Below are 26,205 nucleotides of genomic sequence, written 5' to 3'. Positions count from 1 at the left end.
CAAGAGATATTTATCATGTTTATTACAAGAAAAGAAAATTTAAAAGCTCAAAGAGATAAAGACAATTCTCATTTATCTGGATATGGGAGGTTACTAAAATAAATAGTTACTAAAGAGAAAGTTACTAGAATAAATAGTCAAAATGTCGGTATTCAAGTCAAACCTCATCGAGTGTCCTCAGGCGAAGTACATTCCTTTCAACATTTCCGGATGAACTTGAACAGCTTTGGCCAAAATCTGAGGACTTCTATCCTCTCCATGACCACCACTGCAAGACGAACCATTCTCAGGACTGAATAGAAAGAAATTACAAAAAGTTTCATTAATATCAAGATAAACAAAAATAATAGAAATTTAAACTAACCTTCCTCCAACTGGTCAAGCCTCAAGTCCTTCATCCCTCGGCTCTCAAAACCCCTTCCATCTCTTACACCTTAAAGACCCTCACTCTTTAATCTCAAATTCCCCTCCATCAAAAGGGTCTTGAATCCTCCTTCCCTAATCACACCCATCATGCACTTACCCTTCGGGCCTATTCCCTGTAGAGTATATTTCCCTCGCGAATGCGTCTCAAGTCCCCGGCCCTCCGATCTAAACATTTCTTGGATCTCCCCAGGAACTTAAATTTTAAGTTCGCCAAGCAAGGGACTGGGGAAATTGGTTCGATGTATCGAGGACTTCGTTATGTAGAGGTTTCTTTAAGTGAGGTTCCACTGCATACTGCTCTTACTTGGAGGTCGATGAGTCAAATTCTACCAGCTTCATTTTTTTCCTACCCACGAATGTGATATATCATGTTCTGATCTCACTTTTAAGGTGAAAATTCACAACTTGGCCTTTTCCAGTAAAGTTCATCAGATTATGTGGAATTTCACCATATTTCTTGAGGACACTCTTTGTCTACCGTGCATAATATCTCACCTTTCCCGTTCTCTTTCTATCAGATGGAATCGTGCTCTGAACGCCACCAAATGCGCGTAATACGCAGGGGCTGGTATGGATACTGCTCGTGTGCACCTGACGTAAGTATGGCACAACTGATAAGTGAGGGCCTGGATCTCGTCTGCTTTGAAATTGTTGTCGTCCCAGAGCACGTGATAATGTAAAGGACGGCTGGTGCCCTGCAAGAGGAACGGGTTCATTAGCGTCGTGTCTTTACTCCAAAAACAACCACACAGCGAGATTCGCAGATCGCTTTGAATTTTAGCCGCCTTCTTAATGCGCTGGGATTCCCGATCGAGATGTCGGAGAGTTTAGTTTCACAGTGCCTCTCCCTCACTCAGTAGTATAATTTGATAACTACAAACTGTTAGAAAGCTTGACGACTTTGTGTTACTTAAATTTTTTGCGAGAAGTTTTATGTAACTCAGCCCTGTGGATTGGAGAGTGGCAAAGCCTTACCTGAATTCCTGCGTGACTGCACAGGTAGAAGTCAAACTCAGTGGGGTGAGTTATGCCAACATCCACAGTGGTTCCTGGGGGGACGTTCTTACTACCGCCACACTAAAACCACAAAAAAATATATGAAATGCGTGATCGCTTAAATGAAACAGAGTCAGCCAAATAATGAGATGGGAGTTGGGATGCGTTGATTATGTTTTTTATTTTTCTAACCCTTTCACCTTTGAGAGTGTCCAACATCTACTTTCTCCTTACATTATCACCCCTGAATCAAACATTATGATCACGTGAAGGTAGAAAATGATCTCTAACTGAAGACGCTCTTGATTAGGAAACTAATTCTCCCTGTTAGCCCCTTAGGAATTGTATAGAGAACAGTATGGAGAATATGCATACTGATGTTAGGCTGAAAAGGGTCAAGAAACATTTTCCTTCCTCTCTTTTGGATTTCTGGGTATTCCCCGTGCGCACAGCCCTGCGAGTGGTTTGTTTACAGCAAACTGTTGAGTAAATGCCAGCGAGCGAGGGAAGCTGGGGTTAGTGCTCAGAGTAGAGGCTCCTAACTAAACCCCAGGCATATGCTGTATTTTCAACAACGTTTTTCCCCAAAAATTATATTTTTGTACCTTACAAGATAATTAGGCTCTAAAGAAACTTTCGCCTAAAATTTACAGTTAGATATTACAAAGCTTAGCGATAAAACATGATGCGCCAGTTTCATAACCCATACCATGTCCTCTTTATCCTGACAGAAAAATCTAGTGTGGTGTCTTTTTTGCACAACAATGAATGTGATGCCCGGCTGGTACCCAACCTCCAGCTTGATACAAGCCTCACGGATGGCTTTTAGTTCGTGACACAGTACCTAGAAACAAATTTGGCGTCAAAACAATTTTGGTTCTACAACTTCGCGAAGAACTTCGTTCACTACTGACCACTGACTGGTAAATCTGTATGTGCATGCAGTGTTTGAAAAAGACAATTTTAAAGTATTTCTGTCAAACCAAGGATGTAATGGAGCAGCAATCTTCGGCAGTAATGAGCAGCAACTCATATTTACCATAGTAAATATCACCACCTCACCTGTCTAAACTGGCCTTCACTGACTCCATCACGATAGAAAATTATCCTGACTGGCTTGTGTCTTGTCGAACGATAAAACTGAATCAACAACTCACGAACCATGGCCGCTAATTCGGCAATGATTTCCTGCAAGATAAATAATGGAGCAGACGTTAAGATCACGTGAAAGGTTAATTAACAATTTTTTTTTCTTCAAAAGTTCATGGAGCGCAACTCCAACGGCATTTCCACGCGACTTTCATACCTGGCGATGTGTCTGAACTCGAACTGAAGCACAGTACCGGCTGGGATGAGCATCCATACTGCCGACAACCTACAAACACAGCAAATTACCTTGAGGTATTCTATTTATAATCTATTGGTTTTCATTTCAAAGTACATTAATTACGCTGAGTGCATTGGAAAAGTTTAGTATGAATATTTTCAGCGTAAATAGGAAAAATTGACTTTCACTCCTACTCACACATCCGCGAATAAGGATGTTACAACGATACTAACTGATCTGGTTTCGCAGGTACTACAACTTCTCGCGATTTCTCTCGTCAGTTTTCACCCACCCATCCCACCCTAGTTCCTGTTGTTGCCGTCCTACAGGTCTCTCCATCCTCACTGTACAAGATCGAGCAACTTCAGTTCGAATAAAACATTTTTCTTATCAGTCGCTAGTTTGCCATTCCAGTTAACTTTTTCCATCTTCAACCACTTATTTAAACTCCTTTGGGGTCAATCTTGCCATATCAAACAAATATTCAGTGGTTTACCCAAAGTTAAAGATGATTTTGTGTGTTGGTGAAAGAAAACTTTTCAAACGTTGTTTTCAACATGAAGCTCTTAGTTCCCAATGCACGCTACAAGAAGAGTCTTATCGGGAGACTTTCTTGCAACAAGCTCTCAGCGACAAAATTAAAAATAACTACGAAACAAAAAGCACAAGAAGGATACCAAAAAGGATAACAACTTACTGCAGCAATTGAAGGTCGTTTTTCATCCCCAGCTGCAGGGTGAGTTACATCAGCTCCAAGAAATATCACAGGTTCGCGAAATACGGGAAGTCTGTAAACATAGATTCAAATATTTAGGGACCAGTCATTATTTAACATGGAGGGGGAGGGAAGGGGAGGGGGATTTTGAGAGGGATCACATGGTTTTCAAAGAGAACGGGGGGGTGAGGTCAGTCGTCGCCTACAAAGTATAAAACAGGGACTACAAAAAATTGACAGCCAATGAGGGAGGAATCGTGAGAATATTACAAAGCCCTCTGGGGGATCTGGTAAATTTAATCATGACACGACAAAAGAAAAGAAACATTCCGCACATGAACAAGTAAAAAATGGCAAATGTACAAAAAGCATTTCCTCGCAGATTCCTCTTAACAAACCAAACTTCTCCCACCCGTTCCAAACCTAACACCTCCACATCCCCATCCCTCCCCCCTTCGATGCCCCTGTAAGTAGTACTAAGTGCATTCATCTCACCGAATATCTGGGGCCAAAATATTGTTTATTCCTCCAAGCTTGGCATTTATTTTTAAACACAGATTGGACAATGTTTGAGCTTGAAACCTGGTGACATTCTTAGATTGAACACACTGTGTGGCGATTCCTAGCATTGTATCTCCAACTCGTTTGACTTCAGCTACAAGAGAAACGTGGATAATAAAACACTGAGAATCTACATTCTACAAAGAATCCATGGGTCTCTCAGTTAGTCAGTGAGTCATTCCATCAGCCAGCCAGTCGGTCAGTCAGACAACCAGCCAGTCAGTCAGTCAGTCAGACAGCCAGTCAGTCAGCCATTTAGTCAGTCGATCAGCCAGCCAGTCAGCCAGTCAGTTAGTCAGACAGCCAGTCAGTCAGCCATTTAGTCAGTCGATCAGCCAGCCAGTTAGAGAGTAAGTCAGTCAGTCAATGAGTCTTACAGACTGTCAGTCAGTCAATCAATCAGTTCTTCAGTCAGTCATACAAATCGCACTGTGATCACAAATTCAACGCTGAACATTTTTCGTTTCTCCTTCCGTGTTTTCAAAACTCACCATATACTGGTGTTTTTCCGGGCAACACAAGAATAATGAGCTGAAGATTGGCAAAGGTGGATTTCAAATGTTTAAACATGGGCTCAACCTGACAAGATAAAACAACACGACAAATCTCTTTCATCTCTCGCACTTCAAACAACTTCCCTGACTTCAAGAATAATTTTATTAACCAAAGAACGAGTGCCGTGTTTACATAAGCAGGTTTCTATGCAATTGTCTTTCACTGTTTCATTAAGGAGATACGGGAAATTCTCCTTCTCTGATTGCCTGAGTTTGCGTCTCAAACTGTTTTTCTTTTCCAGAGTTCTCCTCGCTTTTCAAGATAGGTAAAGACAATTGAAACACTCCAAGTATGTTTTCAACTGAAACCAATAAAATTAACTCTTGAAACGATACACAAAACTGCTATCGAGACACTAAAGACCTTTGTCTTTGAACAGAATTTACAAATTCTCTTAACGCTAATCTAAGTAAATCTATCACGACGTTGAGGAGAATTTTGAAGTTGAGCTACTCACATCCTCGGCTTTCTTAGCGTATTTACAGAAGCACGGTTCAGATTTGATTGGCATCCCAGTTTCGCTGCTAATCCTCATCAGCTGATGGGCGAAGTTCTTCAATACTCTGTCGTTGACTTCTCTTGGGTCGACAAAGCAAGCTATTGCCCACACTTTAATCTCAATGCCGTGAAACAGTTGCTTTCCTCTCATGTCCCATGCTCCTGGAAAGCGAAGCATGAAAATGAAAGTTAGACGATGCAACAGTACAAAAATACTCACAGACAATTGAGAATAGTTTTCTACCAAGCGAAAGGAATATTTATTTTTTTTTTGCATGATAATGAGAATTATCAAGGCCTTTTCCTGTGTCATCCAGGTGACAAAAATTTGGGTAATGATTTTTTTTTTCGCCATCAGATAAAGACTTAGACGTAAATAACCGTTTTTTCCTCTTTCCACCGCTGCTGCTGTCATTGTTCTGTCTAAAGTCGTCTTTATGTCGAAGTAAAGCATTCAATTCCAACAACACGAGGGTTAGAAAATCCTGTTTTGTGATTAAAAAGGCAAACGGACGCACCAGCCGGCTGAAGAATGAACTAAAAAACTCTTCAGAAAATACCCGACTTCACCTGGGTATAGCCTTTAAATTGATTCTTCATTATTACCATCATTAAGTGATTTTTCACAAAATTGTTCACTGTACCTTGTTTTGGGGAAATTTTCAGTTTGTCCTAAGAAGAAATTAATATTAAATTCGATAAATACCAAAAAGAGTGATACGCAATAAGAAGTTCATTTAACGAAAGCTCTGTAAGGGATACATGAAACATACCATGCAATAATGAATATTGCCAAATTTCAGACCTCTATCTCCATGGAAAAAAATGTTATTAAAAATTTTGAAGTTTCTTCTCCCTGTTGGAGACGCTCTGACCGAATGATTAGTGCGCTGGACTTCGGGTCGAGAGGTCTGGGTTCGAGTGCCTTTACCAGCCCACGCTTGTTAGAGGGGTGAATAACGCTACCCACTAGATAAATCTCTATCAAGCAGGGCATGCACGAAATTGCACCGAGTACAGTCCCTAATGCGACTAAGATTACCGTGCTGGCGATCAAGATTCCAAAATTAGTCGCCAAGTTGGCGACCAGAACTCTTTGGATTTGATAAATCTTACCTTGAAGTATTTTGCAACTAAGTAAAGCCTTGAAGTAGATGAATGAAGGCTAAAAGTTTCTAAAGAAACTGTGGTGCCGCGTCAGTGGGGGTAACAAGGTAATTTGGTTATATCAACTCAGTTGAAACTGTAAATTGGCCACCGTAACGAATAAAAAAGCTGACGTTTCCAGCGTTAGCCCTTCGTCAGAGCGAATGGAGGAATTGTGGGTTGTATTGTATTTAAAGTGTCTAGCGACTGGTTTTGATGCGTCCTCGTCATTCTTTTCTACGTCGCGAAGGTGTTCTCGGAATCGGTCACCCAGTCGTCTTCCTGTTTCGCCGATGTATAACTTTTTGCAATAAGTGCAAGTTATGATATAGATTACGTTGGCGGAGGTGTACGTGAAGTGATCGGTGATCTTTGTTATCATAGTGATCATAGATCGGTGATCTATGTAATAGAAGTGTTGTAGAAGGATGTAGCAACGTGCAAAATTTGCAAGAGGGTATCGCGCTTCATAAACTCCACATACAACACACCTAGTCGGCATATTTCGGACAATATCGACGACAACCTTCCCAAACAAGTGAAAATGTGTGAAATGCAGACTTTCGTGTTCTGGATTTGACGTCACATTACCCGCTAGAGCCATTCCTCTTTAAACTCGGTCGTGGGGCAAGATGGCGGCCGATTTTCCGTATTTTGACTGGGCACAGAAAATTAAAGATTTGAGCAAATTACAAAATTTTGCACAAATACTCCAAAAAATAAGCTTATTTCGTTAAGCGAAAAAATATTTTTGGGTTTAGGTGCACTTTAAGACTTTACCCTCGTCCCTTTTTATTCTTCTCCATTATTTTCCATCCTGTTTATTCTTACCCTTTTGATTATTTTCTTTCCCATCAAACCGTTATCTGAGTTCGAAAGCTTTTTAAAAAGCATTTCAACATCTTCAAAACGGATCTAACTTAAAAAAAAAAAGGGAAAATGAACGTTACTTCAGTTACCTTTCCGCCATACTGCAGCTTAGGTGCTTGCAGCACCCGCCCTTGAAGTTCCACCATCTTGTCTTCTATCGAGATTCCAAAATCCTTGACATATTGGTCATTGTTGAAGTCAGCTTTCCTAATCTAAGGTTGTAAGTGAGTGGAAATTACAAACACGTCAGTCATTGGATACAAAGAGCTTCAATGAATAGAAATACTGGAATAAAAATCCATCATCACATTGAAAACAAAAACCTCATTAAAAATCCAGAGACCTGGGTTCTCACCCTTGCAAAGGTAATGAGTTTGTTTTCTTTGAGTGAGGCCCGCAATAGGGTATAATCACGCGTTTTTCAGTTTAAACACGGCATGCAGAACGCAGTGCCGAAAGCGTTAAATTTGTGGCGGGAAGATGAAATGCCTCTGCCTTCTCCTGCAATATTTTGTAACGCGCTATTTTACTCTGCCATCTACTTCGCACTATGAGCATACATAATGATTCACAACACCACTGAACAAGATCGGGGAAACGGCTATGCTAGCAAATTAGAAATATTCGCTATCAATGCTCGATATTCCCTCACCAGATTTAAGATCTCTTGTTCTCTCTCCGGAGCACTCTTTGCTGTTGTTTTTATCATCATAGATGTTTGTTTATCGCTCAATTTCTTGATGCAGCGCTGACCTGCCACAAGGTTACAAACTTCAATGGGGAGGTAAGTGTGTTCTTGTTCTTGCCCGACATGAAGGCATGGCAGGTGAGGGTATCTACACGAACACAAGAACAAAGAAATGAGACGAAGAGGAGAAATGACACAAAGGTTGGCGGATTGATACGCTCGAATCTGTATCAAACATTTGAGGGTGAGAACTGGCCTGACCACTGCGTTGTGTTCTTTGGAAAATCACTTCACTGCTTCTTTCCAAACAGAGGTACAATATATGTAACTTCATGCAATTTCATGATATCATTTTGCTCTTATGTCATTTTACCAGATAAAGACAACAGCACGTGCGAAGTGTAAAGGTATTACACTGTAGTAGAGGGCAGATATGGACGGAAAGTGGGGCGACAAAATGGCCGCGCGAAACAAAACTTTTAAGCAATTCAAATTATTATCGTTGGCCGCAGAGAGCACATAAATCGTTTTATTTTCGCTGTGTTTGTCGTGTTTTCGCACACGCCTTAAGGGATGAATGCAATGCTCAGATGAGGCCGTAGGAAGAATTTTGAAAACTCGTCGCCAAAATAGTACAAAATGAAATAAAAGTGGAAAATTGACTTTGAAAAATTATGAGTCGTAATAACAGAAATATAAGTTATAAAAGTACTGCGTTACTTACTTAAGCCGTCTCATATGTTTTTCTTGAAAATATCTTGCCACTGTGATCTCACTAGGCTGACCTGTTTCCATTTGTTTTAGAGGAAACTTCAAAGTTTGTGCAGATAAGTTTGTTACATTGATGACACGGTACTTTCTCTTCATTGATCCACAGTGGGTAATTTCCACCTTGAGGCCTGGTAACGAGAAATCAAAACAGATACAGTTACAAATCACATGTTTAAGACTCTTAGTAAAAGTAAATCCTAAAAACCTTTGTCCATTCACTAACACTTAAAGGACTGCATGCACTCCCACATGTGCGAGAAAACTCGGATGAGTATAATCTTAATAAGTAAAATCACCCAAGAAATCCATTGTTGAACAAAAATGTCTCTAGATAAAGGATTTTAATTGAGAAAATTTATTTGGAAAGATAGCATTCCAATGTTTACCAGATATAAATTTTGGTGATTAATGATTAGAATATAGTGGATTGAACTGATAAAATATGACTAGAGGAGCTACAAATACCATAATCATAAAAAAATACATGTAAAATGGCATTTCTTTATGCTAACAGTAAAAAAAACAACAACAACATAATATGGTAAAAATCTTTGAAAGTCAGTCATGCAGTTAAGCTATATTTGTTCAAACTGATATTAATAACATCCATCAGATTTAAAAATAGTATAGTATACATTTGGTTTTAAACATCCTTTTTACAACTGTAATACCCAACTCTTCTTCAATCATTCCTATCAATCCATACATATCACCTTTTTGTATGCATAACATAACTTGCTTCATACCTTTTATCTCTCGGAGGAACCTCTTTCTATCTGCATCAGACAATGGTTTTGTCCTTTGAAGATCCTGTTCTTGTTTGTGAAGGATCTCACACATAAACTCTACAACTGGCTGACATTTATAGAAAGCAGTTGCTGAAACTATGATCAAGTCAAAAGCTTTAATTTCTCAGTAACATGGTCAGAGTTTCAGAGATTATTCTCTATCTTGGTACAGCTAATGACCTCAGACAAACCTTTGGTTATATTTGACCCTACTGTTAGTGGAGGCTTCTTTTTATTTTCCCCTTAAACCATTTGACCCTTAACAGTGACTGGCATCCAATTTCTCCTAACACAGTAACCCTGGTACTGCCAAGATCTCCTTAGCAATTCTCCTTACTGTCTGCCATACAATTCTTATGATGTTAGTTTGGAGAATTTGGTATTGAATCAACATATAATTCCCTTGCTGATGTTATTCTTTATTCTCATCACTTGTCTGCTTAATATTGTACTGATAATTATAGTAAGGAGAAATTGTCTTGATCAGTCATGGGAGTGAAAGAGTTAAGGTGGCAAGAATAAAGGAAATGATAACCAGCTTGATAAGCTCTTGATTGTTTAACAAATTATCCTTGTCAGCACCTTGAGAAATGAATAGAGAACAGTATGGAGAATATGCATACTGATGTTAGTGTGTAAAAGATTAACTCTTCCAGTTATCAACAGAAAATTACAGCGTCACAAGATTTTTGTTCTACAAAAACTTAAGACACTACAAATAATTTCCTCATATAATCCTGCCTTGACTCCAAAATACTACATCAAAATACAACACCAAGATAATACATCAGCTGTACGTATATGGTTTATTTTAACACTCCTGCAGCAATGTGTACATCATTGCACTAACCATAAGTGTTCAGCATCATCTTCCACTGAGACGGTCGGACACTCTGATGAAAGCCAAACCAGACCTCACGCCCACTCTCCAAGGGATGGTAGTAACCTTCAGGAGGCGAGAAGAAAGATCTTCCAACAGGTATATACTTCATGGATGGCAAATGTCTTAACACCACATCAAGAGCTTGTATAGTCTCAAATGGAATTTGATTGTGTTTTCCTTCCAATGCTTGTTCCAATGCAAATAAACTGACTTGTGCAACCCACTTGACTGTAACCTAAACCAAAATAAAATTTTATTACACGACTTGGGCAGTCAGAGGGCCAATAACTAAAATCAACCAATCAAAATGCTCTATTGCCGGTCCAATATTCTCTAAGTATTGGACCAGGCACTGTCCCGAATGGTCCCGAATGATACCGCACTTGTGTCCCTTTGAACTTCAGTCGTATAATAAATCTCTTATTAGCCAAGCTTGCTTGGGACCGTACTGGAAGAATATCGGTCCTCGGTCTCTTTTGTATGGACCTCGCTGTGCTCGGTCCGTACTGTCAAGACCTCAGGCCAATATTCTCCCAGTACGGCCCTCGCGCTTGGTTCATAAGATATATGTTGTGCATATCGTCTACAATAAAACAGCTAAGGCCAATTAAACCTTGTACCTGTCTACAGTACATTACTGTTTCTATGCTGATAGGTACCTTTATAAGTTGTACAACTCCCCCAAATTCTTAACTTCTTGTCTTAAAACTTAAAATCCTTTACTGCCAAACTTTCACACTCATTATCATACCTGTAATTCTGCCACAGATTTTTATTCTGCAAGCGCAGAATCTCTGAGAATCTTTTAAAATACCTTACATGCTAACAATATCTCAGAGTTAATACATTTTCCATTTATATTTTCACTAAGTATCTGCATAACAATGTATCAATTTTGTAAAGAGAAACAATTTGGTGGTCGCCTCTGGGAGAAAAAGATTTTCATCCAGAAACACTACTCCAAGATGGCCGAAACCTGTTTAGTGCCGAGTATGACCTATAAAAGAAGCTACTGTTCTATTAATTATGACACAGATTTTGATAAAGCTCAGTGGAAGACATGATCATAAAAAATTGTCATTTTTAATAATGCTGTACAGCTGTGATTATAAAGTAAAGCAACTTGACAGAATTTGTAGCAATACAAAATTTTGAAGCTATATTCAATTGATTTCCAAGACCAGACTTGTTTCTTACCTTAAAGACCTTGTCTTTACTGTTCTCAGTTGGAAGTGTTACTTCAAAATCAATCTGAAATTTTCAGTATCTTAAATCAAAGTAGTTGAGGCAGAGAAAAGTTCACCAAAATTCACCATTTTAAGATAAAATAATTATTATAATAATACCGAGAGATTTTTATAGCACCATATCCATGGGCTTTTCGGGCTTTGGCCAGACTGCATTGAGGCATTTACAATTTTTTTGAAAAAAATCTTTCCAGATGCCCCCCATCTGGAAATCTTTCCAGATGCCCCCCCATTTAGTTTATATGATCACAAACATGCATCATGCGTGTTTGTGACCAAAATAGTTGCAGGTTTCTATGTAAACATCACACTTACTGGTTTTCTTCCGATCGGCAAAGCTTTACTGCTGTAGAGGTTTTTTCTTCCATCAAAAACAGGCCTTTGACCCTCAAAAACTTTGTGGTATGCATTCACCATTGCTTCTACGACATCTCGGTTTACCCGTCTTGGACACTTATCGGGAGATATGCTAAGATCATAGTGATGTATGTCACCTTTGGGAAGGTGAACTTGAAAAAAATTTGTTCTGAGAGCAATTGGTTTTCCCACTGTTCCAAAGTTAGGTCTTTTTGGTGGAGCAAAATCTCCACCGACACGATTGGCTGTAAACATAAACGCAAGTTACAACAGGAAAAATTAAATCCAAATAAAACAAAACAAATGTTGCAGGGCTTATACTGTTTAGCAAAACAAACTGAAATGAAAATGGAACCGGGTGAGATCTAAAGAAACTAAAGGGATGATGTCGATATATCTTCTAACAAGGTAAAGATAACTTTTGCAAGGATTTTGGAGTAATTGTTGATTAACAATCTGGATTTTTATTGCTATTTTTAAACCTCATTAAAATAATTTCCCAAAATAATAATTTTATGAGAGATACTATTTTGCGAAATGAACTATTTCACCTTCCAGAAACGTCTTCCTTTTTGGGTCACAAAAATACCTTTAAAGATTACATTTAAGTATATCGGAAATAGTTACCGGTAAGCTACACTGGGAAAAGGCCTTTTTAGAACTGATGTTTTTAAGTTTTCTTTTTTTTAATCGTATTGTAGACCTCTGATATTGCCTTCCACTACACATTAGAATGATTGAATCTTTCTCATCACTTAAGAACAGTTATTAATAAATTTTATTATAACAAATTTAATGCAAATAAGGATCGATTTTTATAATTTATTAATAATTATCGTCATGTTAATTATACTATTTGAGCTACTATGCAATATATTATATGTAATATATATTTTTTTAATTTTTAATTGAGGCAGTTTAGTTTTACAAAGAATCTTCGAATTCTGTATAAACTGACCTAATTATTCAGATCTTGTGAATTTTTTTTTTAGTTGTTAATTTATCTTCAATTTGTATATTATATTAAGATCTGTATAATTAAAGTTGAGTAAATAAATAAGTAAATAAGTGATTAAATAAATAAATTCCCAAAGATGTTGATCACTTCGTATTTCACCAACCATATTAAATTTAAATTTTGTAAAGTTGTTAAATTATAACAAATACTATTTTGCGGAATGGACTATTTTCACTCCGCAAGTGCTAACAATGTTACCATTCTCATGTCACACAAATGTCTTTGGTCGGTGTTGAAGGCAATAAATCACGGTTAAATGCATGCACAATGTGACAGCCTTTGGATTAAATTTGTCAGGTCAACACTAAATCAATACGATATTGCTCGAGCAATCAACCTGAACTCGCTGTCAGGTTTGGCAATCTTTCCATCTGACAGTGCTTGTTGAGTTGTTTTATCATCAAACTATAATTTAGCATAGTTTTTCACTGCTAATTTTCAAGATTTTGCCAAAAAATTCTTAGAATAGAGGTAAAGACAGACCAATACAGACTCCCTATCTCGCTTTTGTGGTCGCATTGCATTTTCAAATTTCTGACAGCCAAGTCAGCGTGCCATCAAAGGGTCTCAAATTCATCCCAACACCTGTGACAAACAAATGTAAAATCAGGCCAACTCTTGTGAGATCTGTTTGTAAGATGAATGCCCTTCCATTAAACCTTTCATAGACAAAACAAAGGACCAAATTCATTTCATATCAAACTGGATGCCACAGGTTCTGCCTTTTATTGCCCTTAAGAGCTACTTGGAAAATGTCATAGCACAACTTGCAGAGATTACTGTATCCATGCCATAAAACAATTTGTAACACAACAAGGTCACTGCTCTAAAAGAGTTGAAAAACAACTCTGCTTTAAACCCTCTAAAAGGCAACGCTACAACAATCATCATGAATAAGACAGACAGACAAAGTGCAACTCAACAACAGAGTTCACTAAAAATCCTACAAAGCACCAACAGTAAAAAAACATGCAAGAGGAAAAAGTTAGGGCGATCATTGACCAACTGCATCTAGGAAAACACATCAATGACATGACTAAGAAATGGTTTTCACAAACTCCCAGTCTACCTCGATATATACAATCAGTCCTTGCTGAAAACAATTTTTACATAAAATCTTATCATCTCTTACAAAGGGGAAAATCCCTTGCGACAAGCTTGTGGAAGCAAAAATACAACTGGAAGGCGATAAAGCCGCGCGACCACCGGTTTATCCTTACCTTCATTCTCTGATTATAAACAATAAAGCCACGTCGCATAAATTGCACAATGAATCTTTATGTTTAATTAACGATTACTCCAAAATCCTTGTGAAAGTTATCTTTACCTCATTAGTCTAAGAAAATATATCGGTATTATCCCTTTAGTTTCGTTAGATTTCGCCTGATTACGTTCGTTTGGTTTCGCAAAATAGTACAGTATGTTGCAGTCGATGTCACAAAATAGAGACCTAACCTGGGTTATTCGACGCCATTTTTCACACAAGTTTCTTCTGTTATGCTACCTGGCATCCATCAAAAATCTTCAGAAAACTAAACTGTTTTTGGCTACATCGTGCTTTGAGTATTCGTCAGCAGTGGGCAAGTTATAGTCCATTTTACAGTTGTGTGCTTGGTTGCCAAGCCTTTGAATGGGAGTGAGGCTAGAGATGACCTTGGTATGATACAAACCTTGCTCAATTGAATTCGAACCTTTAATAGGCCTTACTTCACTTAGAACCTAACTAAAGACTAAATACAAGATGGCGGTTACGATAATAAATAGCCATAAAGTGAAACCGCTGGTCATGCAAAATGCAAACCTTGCACAATTGAATTCGAACCTTTAATAGGCCTTACTTCACTTAGAACCTAACTAAAGACTAAATACAAGATGGTGGTTACGATAATAAATAGCCATAAAGTGAAACCGGTGGTCATGCAAAATGCGGGCAGGGCACAGGGAGCCCAGCCTTAACAACAGAACGGCAATATTACAACATTCTCCCTCCCTTAAAACGTAGCTAACTAACAGGGGGAGGCAGTGTTCAATGTTCTAAGCTTATAGTCGGCAGTGTTCTACCATCCATACCGGGATGGTGGCTTAATCACACGAGTGGAGCGTCTTACAGCAGGTGGCGTGACCGAATCATGATTAACTGCTCCATCTTGGCACTCAGTTGGCAAATCTTTGCTTTCAGTTGGTTGTTGGTCCAAAGGTATCGGAGCAGGGCACTGTGGTTCATTAACAGTTGGCACGATGACTGGAGGGCTTTGTGCCGAGGCTTGTGGGCACGGTGCTAAATCTCTGATGGATACAGTTGACTCTCGACCATCCATGTATTTTACGCGTGCATATGTAGGGTTTGCTTCTTTTAGTTCCACTTGGTCAACGATGGGATCATTCTTGCTTGTCCTCACATATCGACGAAGCAGCACTGGTCCAGCTGATTGTAGCCAGGTAGGCAGTGAGGTGCCATGTGACGAACGACGCTGGAAGTTGAAGAACCTCTCATATGGAGTTGAGTTGGTAGCAGTGGAGAGGAGGGATCTTATTGAATGAAGTACGTCTGGGAGTATCATCTCCCATTTGCTGTCAGGCAGGTTTGCTGACTTTAGGGACAAACGGACGGCCTTCCATATTATGCCGTTATAGCGTTCTACTTGGCCATTACCTACTGGGTGGTAAGGTGTTGTCCTGCTCGTAGCAATGCCTCGCCGTGATAGGTATTCTTTGAGTTCCTGGGACATAAAAGAGGGACCTCTGTCTGAGTGGATAAACCCTGGTGTTCCACAAAGAGTAAATATCTGGTCCAGGCACTTGATGACAGTTGATGAATTCATGTTTGGGCAGGAAAAAGCAAAAGGGAAGCGTGAATATTCGTCCACAACTGTCAGCATGTAGGGGTTATTAGTGGTTGTGGGTAATGGGCCCTTGAAGTCAATGCTCAGTCTCTCCATTGGTTGGGTAGCCTTAATGAGGACTCCTTGCTCTGGTCGATAAAATTGTGGTTTAAGCTCAGCACAGGCTCTACAGTTAGAGCACACCTTCTTGACATCCTTAGTAGAGTAAGGTAGGTTCTTTGACCTTACAAAGTGCAACATCCGTGTGACACCAGGATGGCATAGTGCAACATGAATTTCGCTGAGGCTCGTTGTCGGCATAGAAACTTTGAATGCTCGGGTAAATGAGTCCGGAGCAACATTGTCCTTCCCAGGTCTGTACTCCACTGTATAACTAAAGGAGGCCAGCTCAAGTCTCCAGTCCTGAATCTTATTGTTCTTTACTTTGGTACGTTTTCGGTTGCCAAACATGAATGCTACTGACTGTTGATCTGTCTTTAGTGTAAAGTGTCTACCTGCAAGGAAATGGCGCCATTTTCGGACCGCCTCGATAATGGCCATGGCTTCTTTCTCCACAGCAGGATAGTGTAGTTCACTTCCTTGGAGTGTCCGGGACATGAACGCAACAGGTCGGCCACCTTGATTTAGTGTAGCTGACAGAGCGGTTTCTGATGCGTCGGTCTCCACTATGAAGGGCAGACTTTCATCAATTGAGTGAAGGGAAGCTTTCTCCAGCTCCTTTTTCAGTGTTGTGAATGCACTTAGGGCATTGCCATCAAGGGGAAATGTAGTTGCTTGCGACAAAGGCTGTATCTTTTCAGAAAAGTTTGGTACCCATTTTGCGTAATATGCAAACATCCCAACAACTCTTTTGAGAGATTGGAGGTTTTCTGGAGGAGGAAATTCTCTAAGGGGACGAAGTCTTTCTTGGTCTGGGGCGATGAGGCCATTGCCAACGCAGTAACCGAGTAGGTTGATGGACGTCTTAGACTCTACTGTCTTGCTCTCATTCAAAGTGAGCTGTCGTCGTTGTACAGCTTCTCTGAATTTCTTGACATTCTCATCATGCTCTCGCTGGTCATGCCCTGCAACAGTTATGTTATCCAGGTATGGGAATGTATCCTTCAAGCTTTCTTCCTCTACAAACTTGTCCATTGCTCTCTGGAAGACTGCAACGCCATTTGTGACCCCAAATGGAATGCGGCAGAACTGATAGAGTCTACCATTGGCCTCAAACCCAGTATATTTCCGATCGGCATCTTTGATTGGCACCTGGTGATAAGCGCTTTTTAGATCAAAAGTTGAAAACACCTTATACAAAGCCAAATTGTTGACCATGTCGTCGATACGGGGCAGGGGATAAGCATCAAGTTCTGTGTACAGGTTAACAGTTTGTGAATAATCAATGCACAGGCGTTTCTTATGGCGCTGTAGGGGGTCTTTTGAGATGACAACTTGAGCCCTCCACGGAGAGGTGCTAGGTTCAATAATGCCTTCGGAGAGTAGGCGGTTAGTTTCTTGATGTATGAATTCTTGGTCCTCCTTGCTGAACCGACGTGACTTACTTGCGATTGGTTTGCATCCTGGAAGGAGATTTGCAAAAAGGGATGGTTCCTCAATTGAAGCTTTCGCGAAAGCACACACTGGTGTTGAGTTGGGAATTTTGAGTTCAGGTTTTTTACCTCCATACTCTATGACAACACTTTTATGCTTCCTTTGGAAATCCTGGCCGAGGATGATATCACTGCAGAGATCCTTTAGTACCCCCAGGCGCACAGATGGGTAGAATTGGTGGCCTATCTTGATATTTACATAACAGTGGCCAAGGACTTTCGTTGTCAGAGAGGTGAGAGCCATAGATAGGTCCTGATCAGACTGATGTAACTCAAGATCCATTTGCGTAGCCACCTTTTCATTTATGTAGCTGTCTGAGCTCCCAGAGTCAACGAGAGCAGTCAGAGTGACATCACAGATAGTGGCCTTAAGGGATGCTTGCATGAGACTTTGTGGGAAAGCAGCGCTTATTGAGCAGAGAGATGGTGAGATTATTGAAGCCGTTGTTTTAGTCATTCTTGACTGGCATACTTTAGCATAGTGACCACTTTTACCACAGTTGTTACAGGTACAGTTACGTGCAGGGCAGTCTTTCCTATTATGAAGAGAGCCTCCGCAGAAATAGCATTTCCTTGAGGGCATGACAGCAGCAGTCATGTGATTATCGTTTGGTGTGGACATTCCAGCACTATTTTCGAGAGCCGAAATTAACGCCGCTGAACTGCCAGGTATTACATAAGCTTCGGAATTCTTCTGGGCTAAGTCCAACGCGCTAGCTTGGTCGAATGCAGACTTCAGATCAAGTTGTCTATTCTCCAGAAGTCGTTGTCGGATTAATGGAGATAGCAGCCCATTGATAAAAGAGTCACGAATCAGTTCTTCTCTGTATTGTTCGGCGGTCACGTTCTTTACATTGCAATCCTTACTTAACCTCCGAAGTTCCTGTAGAAACTCGGAGAGTGACTCCCCAGGGTTTTGACGTCTCGTTGCGAGGAGATGGCGAGCAAATATTTCATTTGGAGGTTTGACATACAATCGATTAAGGGCTTCAATGGATGATTCGTAGTCTGGGCAATCTTCGATGTACTCGAACACGTTATGTGACACATAATTTACAAGAGTGCGATGTTGGTCGGGAGCTCGTTCACCACATTCTCGAATGAAATTCGTAAATGTCTGGAGCCAATGCTTCCATTCTTTCGCTGCTGACGGCGAATTCGGATCCAAGTCGAGACGTTGTGGCTTTAGCAGGGTTTCCATGTTGCTGATATGAGAACTAAGTGAAGTAAATTGTTGAATTCGAACCTTTAATAGGCCTTACTTCACTTAGAACCTAACTAAAGACTAAATACAAGATGGCGGTTACGATAATAAATAGCCATAAAGTGAAACCGCTGGTCATGCAAAATGCGGGCAGGGCACAGGGAGCCCAGCCTTAACAACAGAACGGCAATATTACAACACTGCCTTTCAAATGTAAATTACTTTTTTATCATGCTAACCATCCTCGGAGACCCAGGGGTTGTGGGTCGATTTCAAGTTAGGGCATGAAGAGCCCCTGGGGACATTGTCTTACAAGACTAGTTCCAAACGGTCACAGTCGTTCTGCCATCTGATTGGTGCCAGAAAATCTTTGTGTTTTTCTGCCCAATCAGAGTGAAGTGTGCTTTGGAGTCCTTTCGAGTGTTGTAACACGCACAAATACTAATGGCTCAGTTGCTCGCTATGCCTTGGGCCGTGCGACGGAGATTTGCGTGAGGTGAAAAGTTTCAGTCTCAGCACACAATGTAAGAGAAATCGATCAGATTGTCCGCGAAAATCTTACCGGAAATTATACTGAATAGTTTCGCAGGTATCACGAGAGAACGTGTTTTAAAGTTTGCGAGGTTTGTATACAACACGATGGTTGCAGTCATTGATATGTCGCTTTAAACGTTAACCGAGATTTAAGCTTATATCTTTTCTAGATTTTTGGTATAATTTGCTGTGACTGAAACTTTTCCAATCCCGTGAAGTTATTTCGTCGCACGGGCCACGCAAGTATGTCGAGCAACTGGTACTTGCACAACTTTCTGTGCGTGTCAAAATCTAATCTCATCTTCGCTTGAAAAAAAAAAAGAAAAGCAAAGGGTGGAAACTTTTGCTTCTTAGGTATGGGTAGATGACCCTGTACTATTAAGCTGACATTTGCAAGAAAGCAAACCCGCCCTTTCCACCCATTATTTCTTGGTCTTTGGTTTTGTTTTCACCATTGAAAGCAGCATCGGATCGATTCCCAATGATCAAAGGTATTTAACTTGGTCTTCAACAATCGACAGAAGAGGTGAAATGACAATGACCAAGGGACTAGAAGAGAATCCGTGGCCTTCTTAGCTCAAGAATTTCAACACTCAGGCAGCATTTGAAAGATTAAACTCTTTCCAAACCCCTTCGGTAACTGCCCGAAAAAATCTCTCCTTTCCACGATGTTCTCGTTTGTTCAGATTTTAATTCGCTAACCGAAAACACAGCTAAGCTTTCTCTAAGCGCTTGCTGGAGGTCGTCCACGAACTTAAGCCGTATTGTGAACGACTTTACTAAAAAGCGAAGATTAGATTTTGGCGCGCACAGAAAGCAGAAAGCTACGTAGGCGAAAGCGCCCGTTGCTCGACATACCTGTGTGGCCCGTGGGACGAAATAACTTCACGGGATGGGCAAAGTTTCAGTCACAGCAAATTATGCAAAAAATCTAGAAAAGATGTAAGCTTAAATCTCGGTTAACGTTTAAAGCGACATATCAATGACTGCAACCATCGTGTTGTATACAAACTTTAAAACACGTTCTCTAGGGATACCTGCGAAACTATTCAGTATAATTTCCAGTAAGATTTTCGCGGACAATCTGATCGATTTCTCTTACATTGTGTGCTGAGACTGAAACTTTTCACCTCACGCAAATCTCCGTCGCACGGCCCAAGGTATAGCTAGCAACTGAGCTATTAGTATTTGTCCGTGTCACAACACACGAAAGGACTCCAAAGCACACTTCACTCTGATTGGGCAGAAAAACACAAAGATTTTCTGGCACCAATCAGATGGCAAAACGACTGCGACCGTTTGGAACTAGTCTTGTAAGACAATGTCCCCAGGGGCTCTTCATGCCCTAACTTGAAATCGACCCACAACCCCTGGGTCTCCGAGGATGCATGCTAACTAGATACAGGTCTCTATCACAACAAGGTCATCTTTAGCCTCACTCTGAATCAAAGGCTTGGCAAATAAGCACACAACTGTAAAATGGCCTATTCGTGGCAGTCTCCACATAGACTCCCTGTTACCCAGTCTCCATATAGACTCCCTGTGTTCCCTGTGTTCCCTGTGTTCCCTGTGTTCCCTGTGTTCCCTGTGTTCCCTACATACATACATACATACATACATACATACATACATATACTTTATTTAATCTCGAATTTGGAGTAGCTAAAGAATAAGCTAGTATCTTCGAGTTACAAGTATAATTCTAAATACTACTAAAATGTAAAATGTAAAATTGTAACATTCTGAAATTTAACTATGAGAAAGAGTCATACTGTAGAATCTTGCGCTTGAAATCAGAAAAGTCAGACGTTCTAAAAGAGTCCGGAAGAGAGTTCCATAGTTTTGAAGCCATATATGAAAAGGAGTGAAGACCATAAGTAGTAGTTTTTGTAGACGGTAGAGACAAAATATAATTTCCGCGTAGATTATAGGATACAAACCGGAAACTAAACATATTCTTTAGATAGCCTGGATAGCAGTTAAAAAACAAGCTCTTGTACAATATAATTAAGAAAGTCTGAAGGCGTCTTTTATACAGAGATTTGGAGTTAACTTTGCTAAGTAGAGAGTCATAGGGAGAATTATAATCCTGCAAGATAACTCTAAGAATTCGCTTGTTTAAAGTATCTATCTTCTCAGTACTACGTGCACCACAAAAGTGCCATACAGACGAACAATAGTTAAAATGTGGCATAATAAAAGCCTTATGCAATCTTAGTAGAGTATCTTTAGAGATAAGTTTACGAAATCTTAGCATTACACATCCTCGGAGACCCAGGGGCTGAGTCAATTTCAAGTTAGGGCATGAAGAGCCCCTGGGGACATTGTCTTACAAGACTAGTTCCAAACGGTCACAGTCGTTCTGCCATCTGATTGGTGCCAGAAAATCTTTGTGTTTTTCTGCCCAATCAGAGTGAAGTGTGCTTTGGAGTCCTTTCGAGTGTTGTAACACGCACAAATACTAATGGCTCAGTTGCTCGCTATGCCTTGGGCCGTGCGACGGAGATTTGCGTGAGGTGAAAAGTTTCAGTCTCAGCACACAATGTAAGAGAAATCGATCAATCAGAGTGAAGTGTGCTTTAGAGTCCTTTCGTGTGTTTTAACACGGACATATACTAGTAGCTCAGTTGCTCACTATGTTTGTTTGGACCGTGCGACGTAGATTTGCTTGAGGTGAAAAGTTTCAGTCTTGTAAGAGAAATCGATCAGATTGTCCGCGAAAATCTTACCGGAAATTATACTGAATACTTTCGCGGGTATCACTAGAGAACGTGTTTTAAAAAAGTTTGCGAGGTTTGTATACTGACACGATGGTTGCAGTCATTGATATGTCGCTTTAAACGTTAAACGAGATTGAAGCTTAAATCTTTCTAGATTTTTTGCATAATTTGTTGTGTCTGAAACTTTGCCAATCCCGTGAAGTTATTTTGTCGCACGGGCCACGCAGGTATGTCGAGCAACTGACGCTTTCGCCTATTTAACTTTCTGTTTTCTGTGCGCGCCAAAATCTAATCTTAGTAGTAAAGTCGTTCACAATACGGCCAAAGTTGCAGAGAACGTTAAGTTCGTGGACGACCTCCAGCAAGTGCTAAGAGAAAGCTTAGCTGTGTTTCCGGTTAGCTAATTAAAATCTGAACAAAAACTGATTAACGAGAACATCGTGAGAAGGAGAGATGTTTTCGGGCAGTTACTGAAGGGGTTTGGAAAGAGTTTAATCTTTTAGCTGCTGTCTAGAGTGATGAAATTCTTGAGCTAGGAAGGCCACGGATTCTCTTCTAGTCCCTTGGTCATTGTCATTTCACCTCTTCTGTCGATTGTTGAAGACCAAGTTAAATACCTTTGATCATTGGGAATCGATCCGATGCTATTTTCAATGGGAAAAACAAAACCAAAGACCAAGAAATATTGTATGGAAAGGGCGGGTTAGCTTTATTGCAAATGTCAGCTTAGTAGTACAGGGTCATCTACCCACATCTAATAAGCAAAAGTTTCCACGTTTAGCTTTTCTTTTTTTTCAAGCGAAGATGAGATTAGATTTTGGCACGCATAGAAAGTTGCGCAAGTACCAGTTTCTCGACATACCTGCGTGGCCCGTGCGACGAAATAACTTCACGGGATTGGAAAAGTTTCAGTCACAGCAAATTATGCAAAAAATCTAGAAAGATTTAAGCTCCAATCTCGTTTAACGTTTAAAGCGACATATCAATGACTGCAACCATCGTGTTGTATACAAACCTCGCAAACTTTTTTAAAACACGTTCTCTACTGATACCTGCGAAAGTATTCAGTATAATTTCCGGTAAGATTTTCGCGGACAATCTGATCGATTTCTCTTACATTGTGTGCTAAGACTGAAACTTTTCACCTCAAGCACATCTGCGTCGCACGGTCCAAACAAACATAGTGAGCAACTGAGCTATTAGTATATGTCCGTGTTAAAACACACGAAAGGACTCTAAAGCACACTTCACTCTGATTGGGCAGAAAAACACAAAGATTTTCTGGCACCAATCAGATGGCAGAACGACTGCGACCGTTTGAAACTAGTCTTGTAAGACAATGTCCCCAGGGGCTCTTCATGCCCTACCTTGAAATCGACCCACAGCCCCTGGGTCTCCGAGGATGAGCATTACATTGAACTGGCCATTTATCTTCTTACAAATAGTTGATATATAATTATCAAAACGCAACCTATTGTCTATATTTATTCCAAATATATCCAAAGAATCTTTTAATGGAAAAGAGAAGGAGTGGCCTGTTTTTCCCAAGACTATAGCCTGGTGTTTTGTCTCATTTACAATCATTCCATTGCTGCGATACCAATTATTTGCAACTCTCACTTCCCGACAAATACAGTTCTCTAGAGCTACTGGGTCGACATCAGAAGAGTGTAACTGATGATCGTCCGCATATGCGTGAAATTTACCTTGCGTAACCGAGTAAAACAAGTCGTTGATGAATATGTTAAAAAACACAGGCCCCAAAACACTTCCTTGCGGAACTCCTCTCTTAACATCTTTCCAACTGGAAAAGGTGTCCCCAATCTTGACTCTCTGCTGTCTCCCTGAAGAATAATCCTTGAAGAGTGCTAAACTTCTCTCTCCCACACCATAAGCTTTGAGTTTTGCTAAAAGTAGATTGTGTTGAATAACATCGAAAGCCTTAGAAAGATCCATTGAGACTACCGCAACTAATTCCCCTTTATCGAGCATAGCCCTCCAGTCCTCAATTAACTTTAGCAGCGCCGTCTCGCAACTGTAGAACCTTCTGTAAGAGCTGATGGAATCCGACAGAATCGCTTGATAAAAGTCTCCCAGCTGTGCTATTAGCAGCTTCTCATATATATTGTTGAGTACAGGTAGGACTGTGACAGGCCTATAGTTTTCTTTTTTAAATTCATCACCCTTCTTAAACAGCGGTGTCACCTGCCCCATTTTCCATACACTCGCGTAGCAACCTTGAGCAATTGAGGCATTAAACATATGAGAAATGGGCTCAGCTATCACAGCTGCCGATGCTTTGATTAGTCGCGGCGGTATCATGTCGTGACCACTCGACTTGCTCACATTAACTTCTTTAAGCAATTTTTCAACCTGCACACCGTTGGTACAGTGAAAATCAAAAGAAAGTGGCGTATTGATGTCCCTATAATGTTCATGAATGGCCAAAATACTAGGATGATTTTCGAAGTCCTGTCCATAGTCACTGTCATTTATCCGTGCAACACTGTTAGCGACTTGAATAAAGTGATTATTAAAAAGCTCTGCAACGGCATTCTTCTCAGTAATGACAACATTATTTTCTTCAAGGATAATATCATTAGCCTACTTTGTTTTACCATGTAGGAATGGGCGGTACGCATTCCAGAACTCACGCGGGTTCTCAGACGATGTTGACTTTTTCAAAAAGTGTTCTTTTATCGCTCTCCTTCGTAGTGACGTGCATTTATTGTGATGAATTCTATACTATTCGTAATTTGTGTCCGTGCGATCTTTGGTAAATTTCCGCCATAATTCATTTCGATGTCTAATAGCCTTACGCCATTGTTCATTCATATATGGGACTTGATTGCCCCTGACAATGGTCTGTTTAAGAGGGGCATGCTCCTCCAATATGTCATTGTACAGTTGTTCAAAGGCGAAAAGTTTGTCATTTACATCATCAAATAGATTCATTATGGTAAAAGGTGCTATACGTAAATCCTGCACAAATTTCTCTTGGTTGAAATTTTTTAGGCTTCGAAAACATATTTTTCTTGAACGCGATCTGGGCGCAACAGACCGCAAGACAGTAAAAACCAGCGAATGATCACTGATTTGAGTATCCACCACACCGGATGTCAAAGTATTTGTCTTGTTATTAGTCAGGATGAGATCGATTAGTGTCTCAGTTGTTTTGGTCTTACGAGTGGCTTTGGTAATTAAGCAATTAAGATAAAAAATATCCAACAAGTCTAAGAAGCTTCTACCATCTTTTGGAGGTTTGTCTGGATCCAATAAATCCGCATTGAAATCCCCGGCATAAAACACAGTATCTGTAAGCATCGCCACTGCTTCAAAGAGTGATGAGAGCTCATTAATCCATCGAGATTTCGGTACAGATGGAGGTCTGTAAACACCCACAACTGTTATCCAGCCCTTTCCTAGTTTGATTTTGAGAACCATAAACTCTGTTTTAAAGGTGGACAAATTTTCAAGCGACATTCCTTCGAGCTGTCTAACTGTTATAAAGTAAACATCACTTCTAACATAAATCATTAATCCTCCGCCGCCAGCCTGTCTATCCTTGCGACGTAAGCGATAGCCATCGATATGAAATTGACTATCCGGGAAACTTGCATCAATTTTGGTTTCAGGAATAACAAGAACGTCGAATCTTCCAGAGAGTAGCCAACTTTTTATTTCATAGAATTTGAAACCACCAACACTGTTTACATTAATATGGCCGATCTTGAAGTTTCCGCGGTGCTTTCGAGCAATGTTATCAAACTCTGTCCAAACTGATATTACTGTATCGTTTTCCTCTGAGGTTGACTCGGCGTTAGAAACGCCGCTAGAATTTAGACTTGTATTCGCAAAAGGAAGCTGATGTAACAGTTCCAAGCACGACCTACAGGTTCTCGAATTGTTGTTAGTGGACATCATGTGCAGATACTCTTTAGGTAGTACGCCGCCACATTTGATGTGAGTCCCCCAAGAGCAGCCATCACACCAAGTTGCTCGATGATTTCGGGCCACAACCCGGTCACACTCAGAACATTTTTTTGTATACAGAGGCCCTGGATTAGTGCTTATATCACCACAGAGGCGAAGTAGCTCTAAGTTAAAAGTAGCTGAGCAGTTGCCGTAGTAATTCACTCTCGACTTCAAGTAGCTACCAGAACGTCTTATCGTCAACCAATTTCGGTACAAAGTGCTCCCTTTAATCCATGGCGTAATACTATTTCCATCAAAAGGCACCTTGATTTTTCTTACGTGTAAGTTGCACTGTTTACCAAGCTCAAAAACGTACGAAAGAGCGAGAAACCATACTGAGATGATAAGTAGAACACGTCCAGCCGCCATCTTGTCTCACCCTGTTTACCCATTATACACTTTGTACCCATGTATATCATGTATATCCTTGTATACTTCGTATACCCTGTCTACCTTGTGTACCCTGTACACCCTGTATATTCATGTATACC

The 26,205-nt window shown here is 40.2% G+C and overlaps 1 protein-coding gene across 1 annotated transcript in view; it reads right to left on the bottom strand.

Moving 5' to 3' along the window:
- The window catches only part of LOC148740193 (protein argonaute-2-like), a 20,657-nt gene extending 6,197 nt beyond the window's left edge, over positions 1 to 14,460 (bottom strand). Inside the window, exons 1-19 of the mRNA XM_088748405.1 lie at positions 14,302 to 14,460; positions 11,787 to 12,073; positions 11,422 to 11,475; positions 10,192 to 10,459; positions 9,300 to 9,437; positions 8,507 to 8,681; positions 7,747 to 7,930; positions 7,184 to 7,306; positions 5,723 to 5,750; positions 5,038 to 5,240; positions 4,517 to 4,604; positions 3,960 to 4,119; positions 3,447 to 3,537; positions 2,729 to 2,797; positions 2,485 to 2,610; positions 2,132 to 2,266; positions 1,402 to 1,503; positions 922 to 1,121; positions 164 to 292 (exon numbers count right to left, since the gene is read on the bottom strand). Of these exons, the coding sequence (XP_088604531.1) occupies positions 178 to 292; positions 922 to 1,121; positions 1,402 to 1,503; positions 2,132 to 2,266; positions 2,485 to 2,610; positions 2,729 to 2,797; positions 3,447 to 3,537; positions 3,960 to 4,119; positions 4,517 to 4,604; positions 5,038 to 5,240; positions 5,723 to 5,750; positions 7,184 to 7,306; positions 7,747 to 7,930; positions 8,507 to 8,681; positions 9,300 to 9,437; positions 10,192 to 10,459; positions 11,422 to 11,475; positions 11,787 to 12,073; positions 14,302 to 14,320 (2,565 nt within the window). The 5' untranslated portion in view covers positions 14,321 to 14,460 and the 3' untranslated portion in view covers positions 164 to 177. The remainder of the gene's footprint in view (positions 1 to 163; positions 293 to 921; positions 1,122 to 1,401; positions 1,504 to 2,131; positions 2,267 to 2,484; positions 2,611 to 2,728; positions 2,798 to 3,446; positions 3,538 to 3,959; positions 4,120 to 4,516; positions 4,605 to 5,037; positions 5,241 to 5,722; positions 5,751 to 7,183; positions 7,307 to 7,746; positions 7,931 to 8,506; positions 8,682 to 9,299; positions 9,438 to 10,191; positions 10,460 to 11,421; positions 11,476 to 11,786; positions 12,074 to 14,301) is intronic.
- Positions 14,461 to 26,205: the final 11,745 nt, after the last annotated feature.

Source organism: Stylophora pistillata, chromosome 2 (genome assembly GCF_964205215.1).
Source record: "Stylophora pistillata chromosome 2, jaStyPist1.2, whole genome shotgun sequence".
Taxonomy (NCBI): Eukaryota; Metazoa; Cnidaria; class Anthozoa; order Scleractinia; family Pocilloporidae; genus Stylophora; species Stylophora pistillata.
Note: the sequence above shows the minus strand (reverse complement) of the source record. Positions and strands in the feature narration are given on the sequence as shown.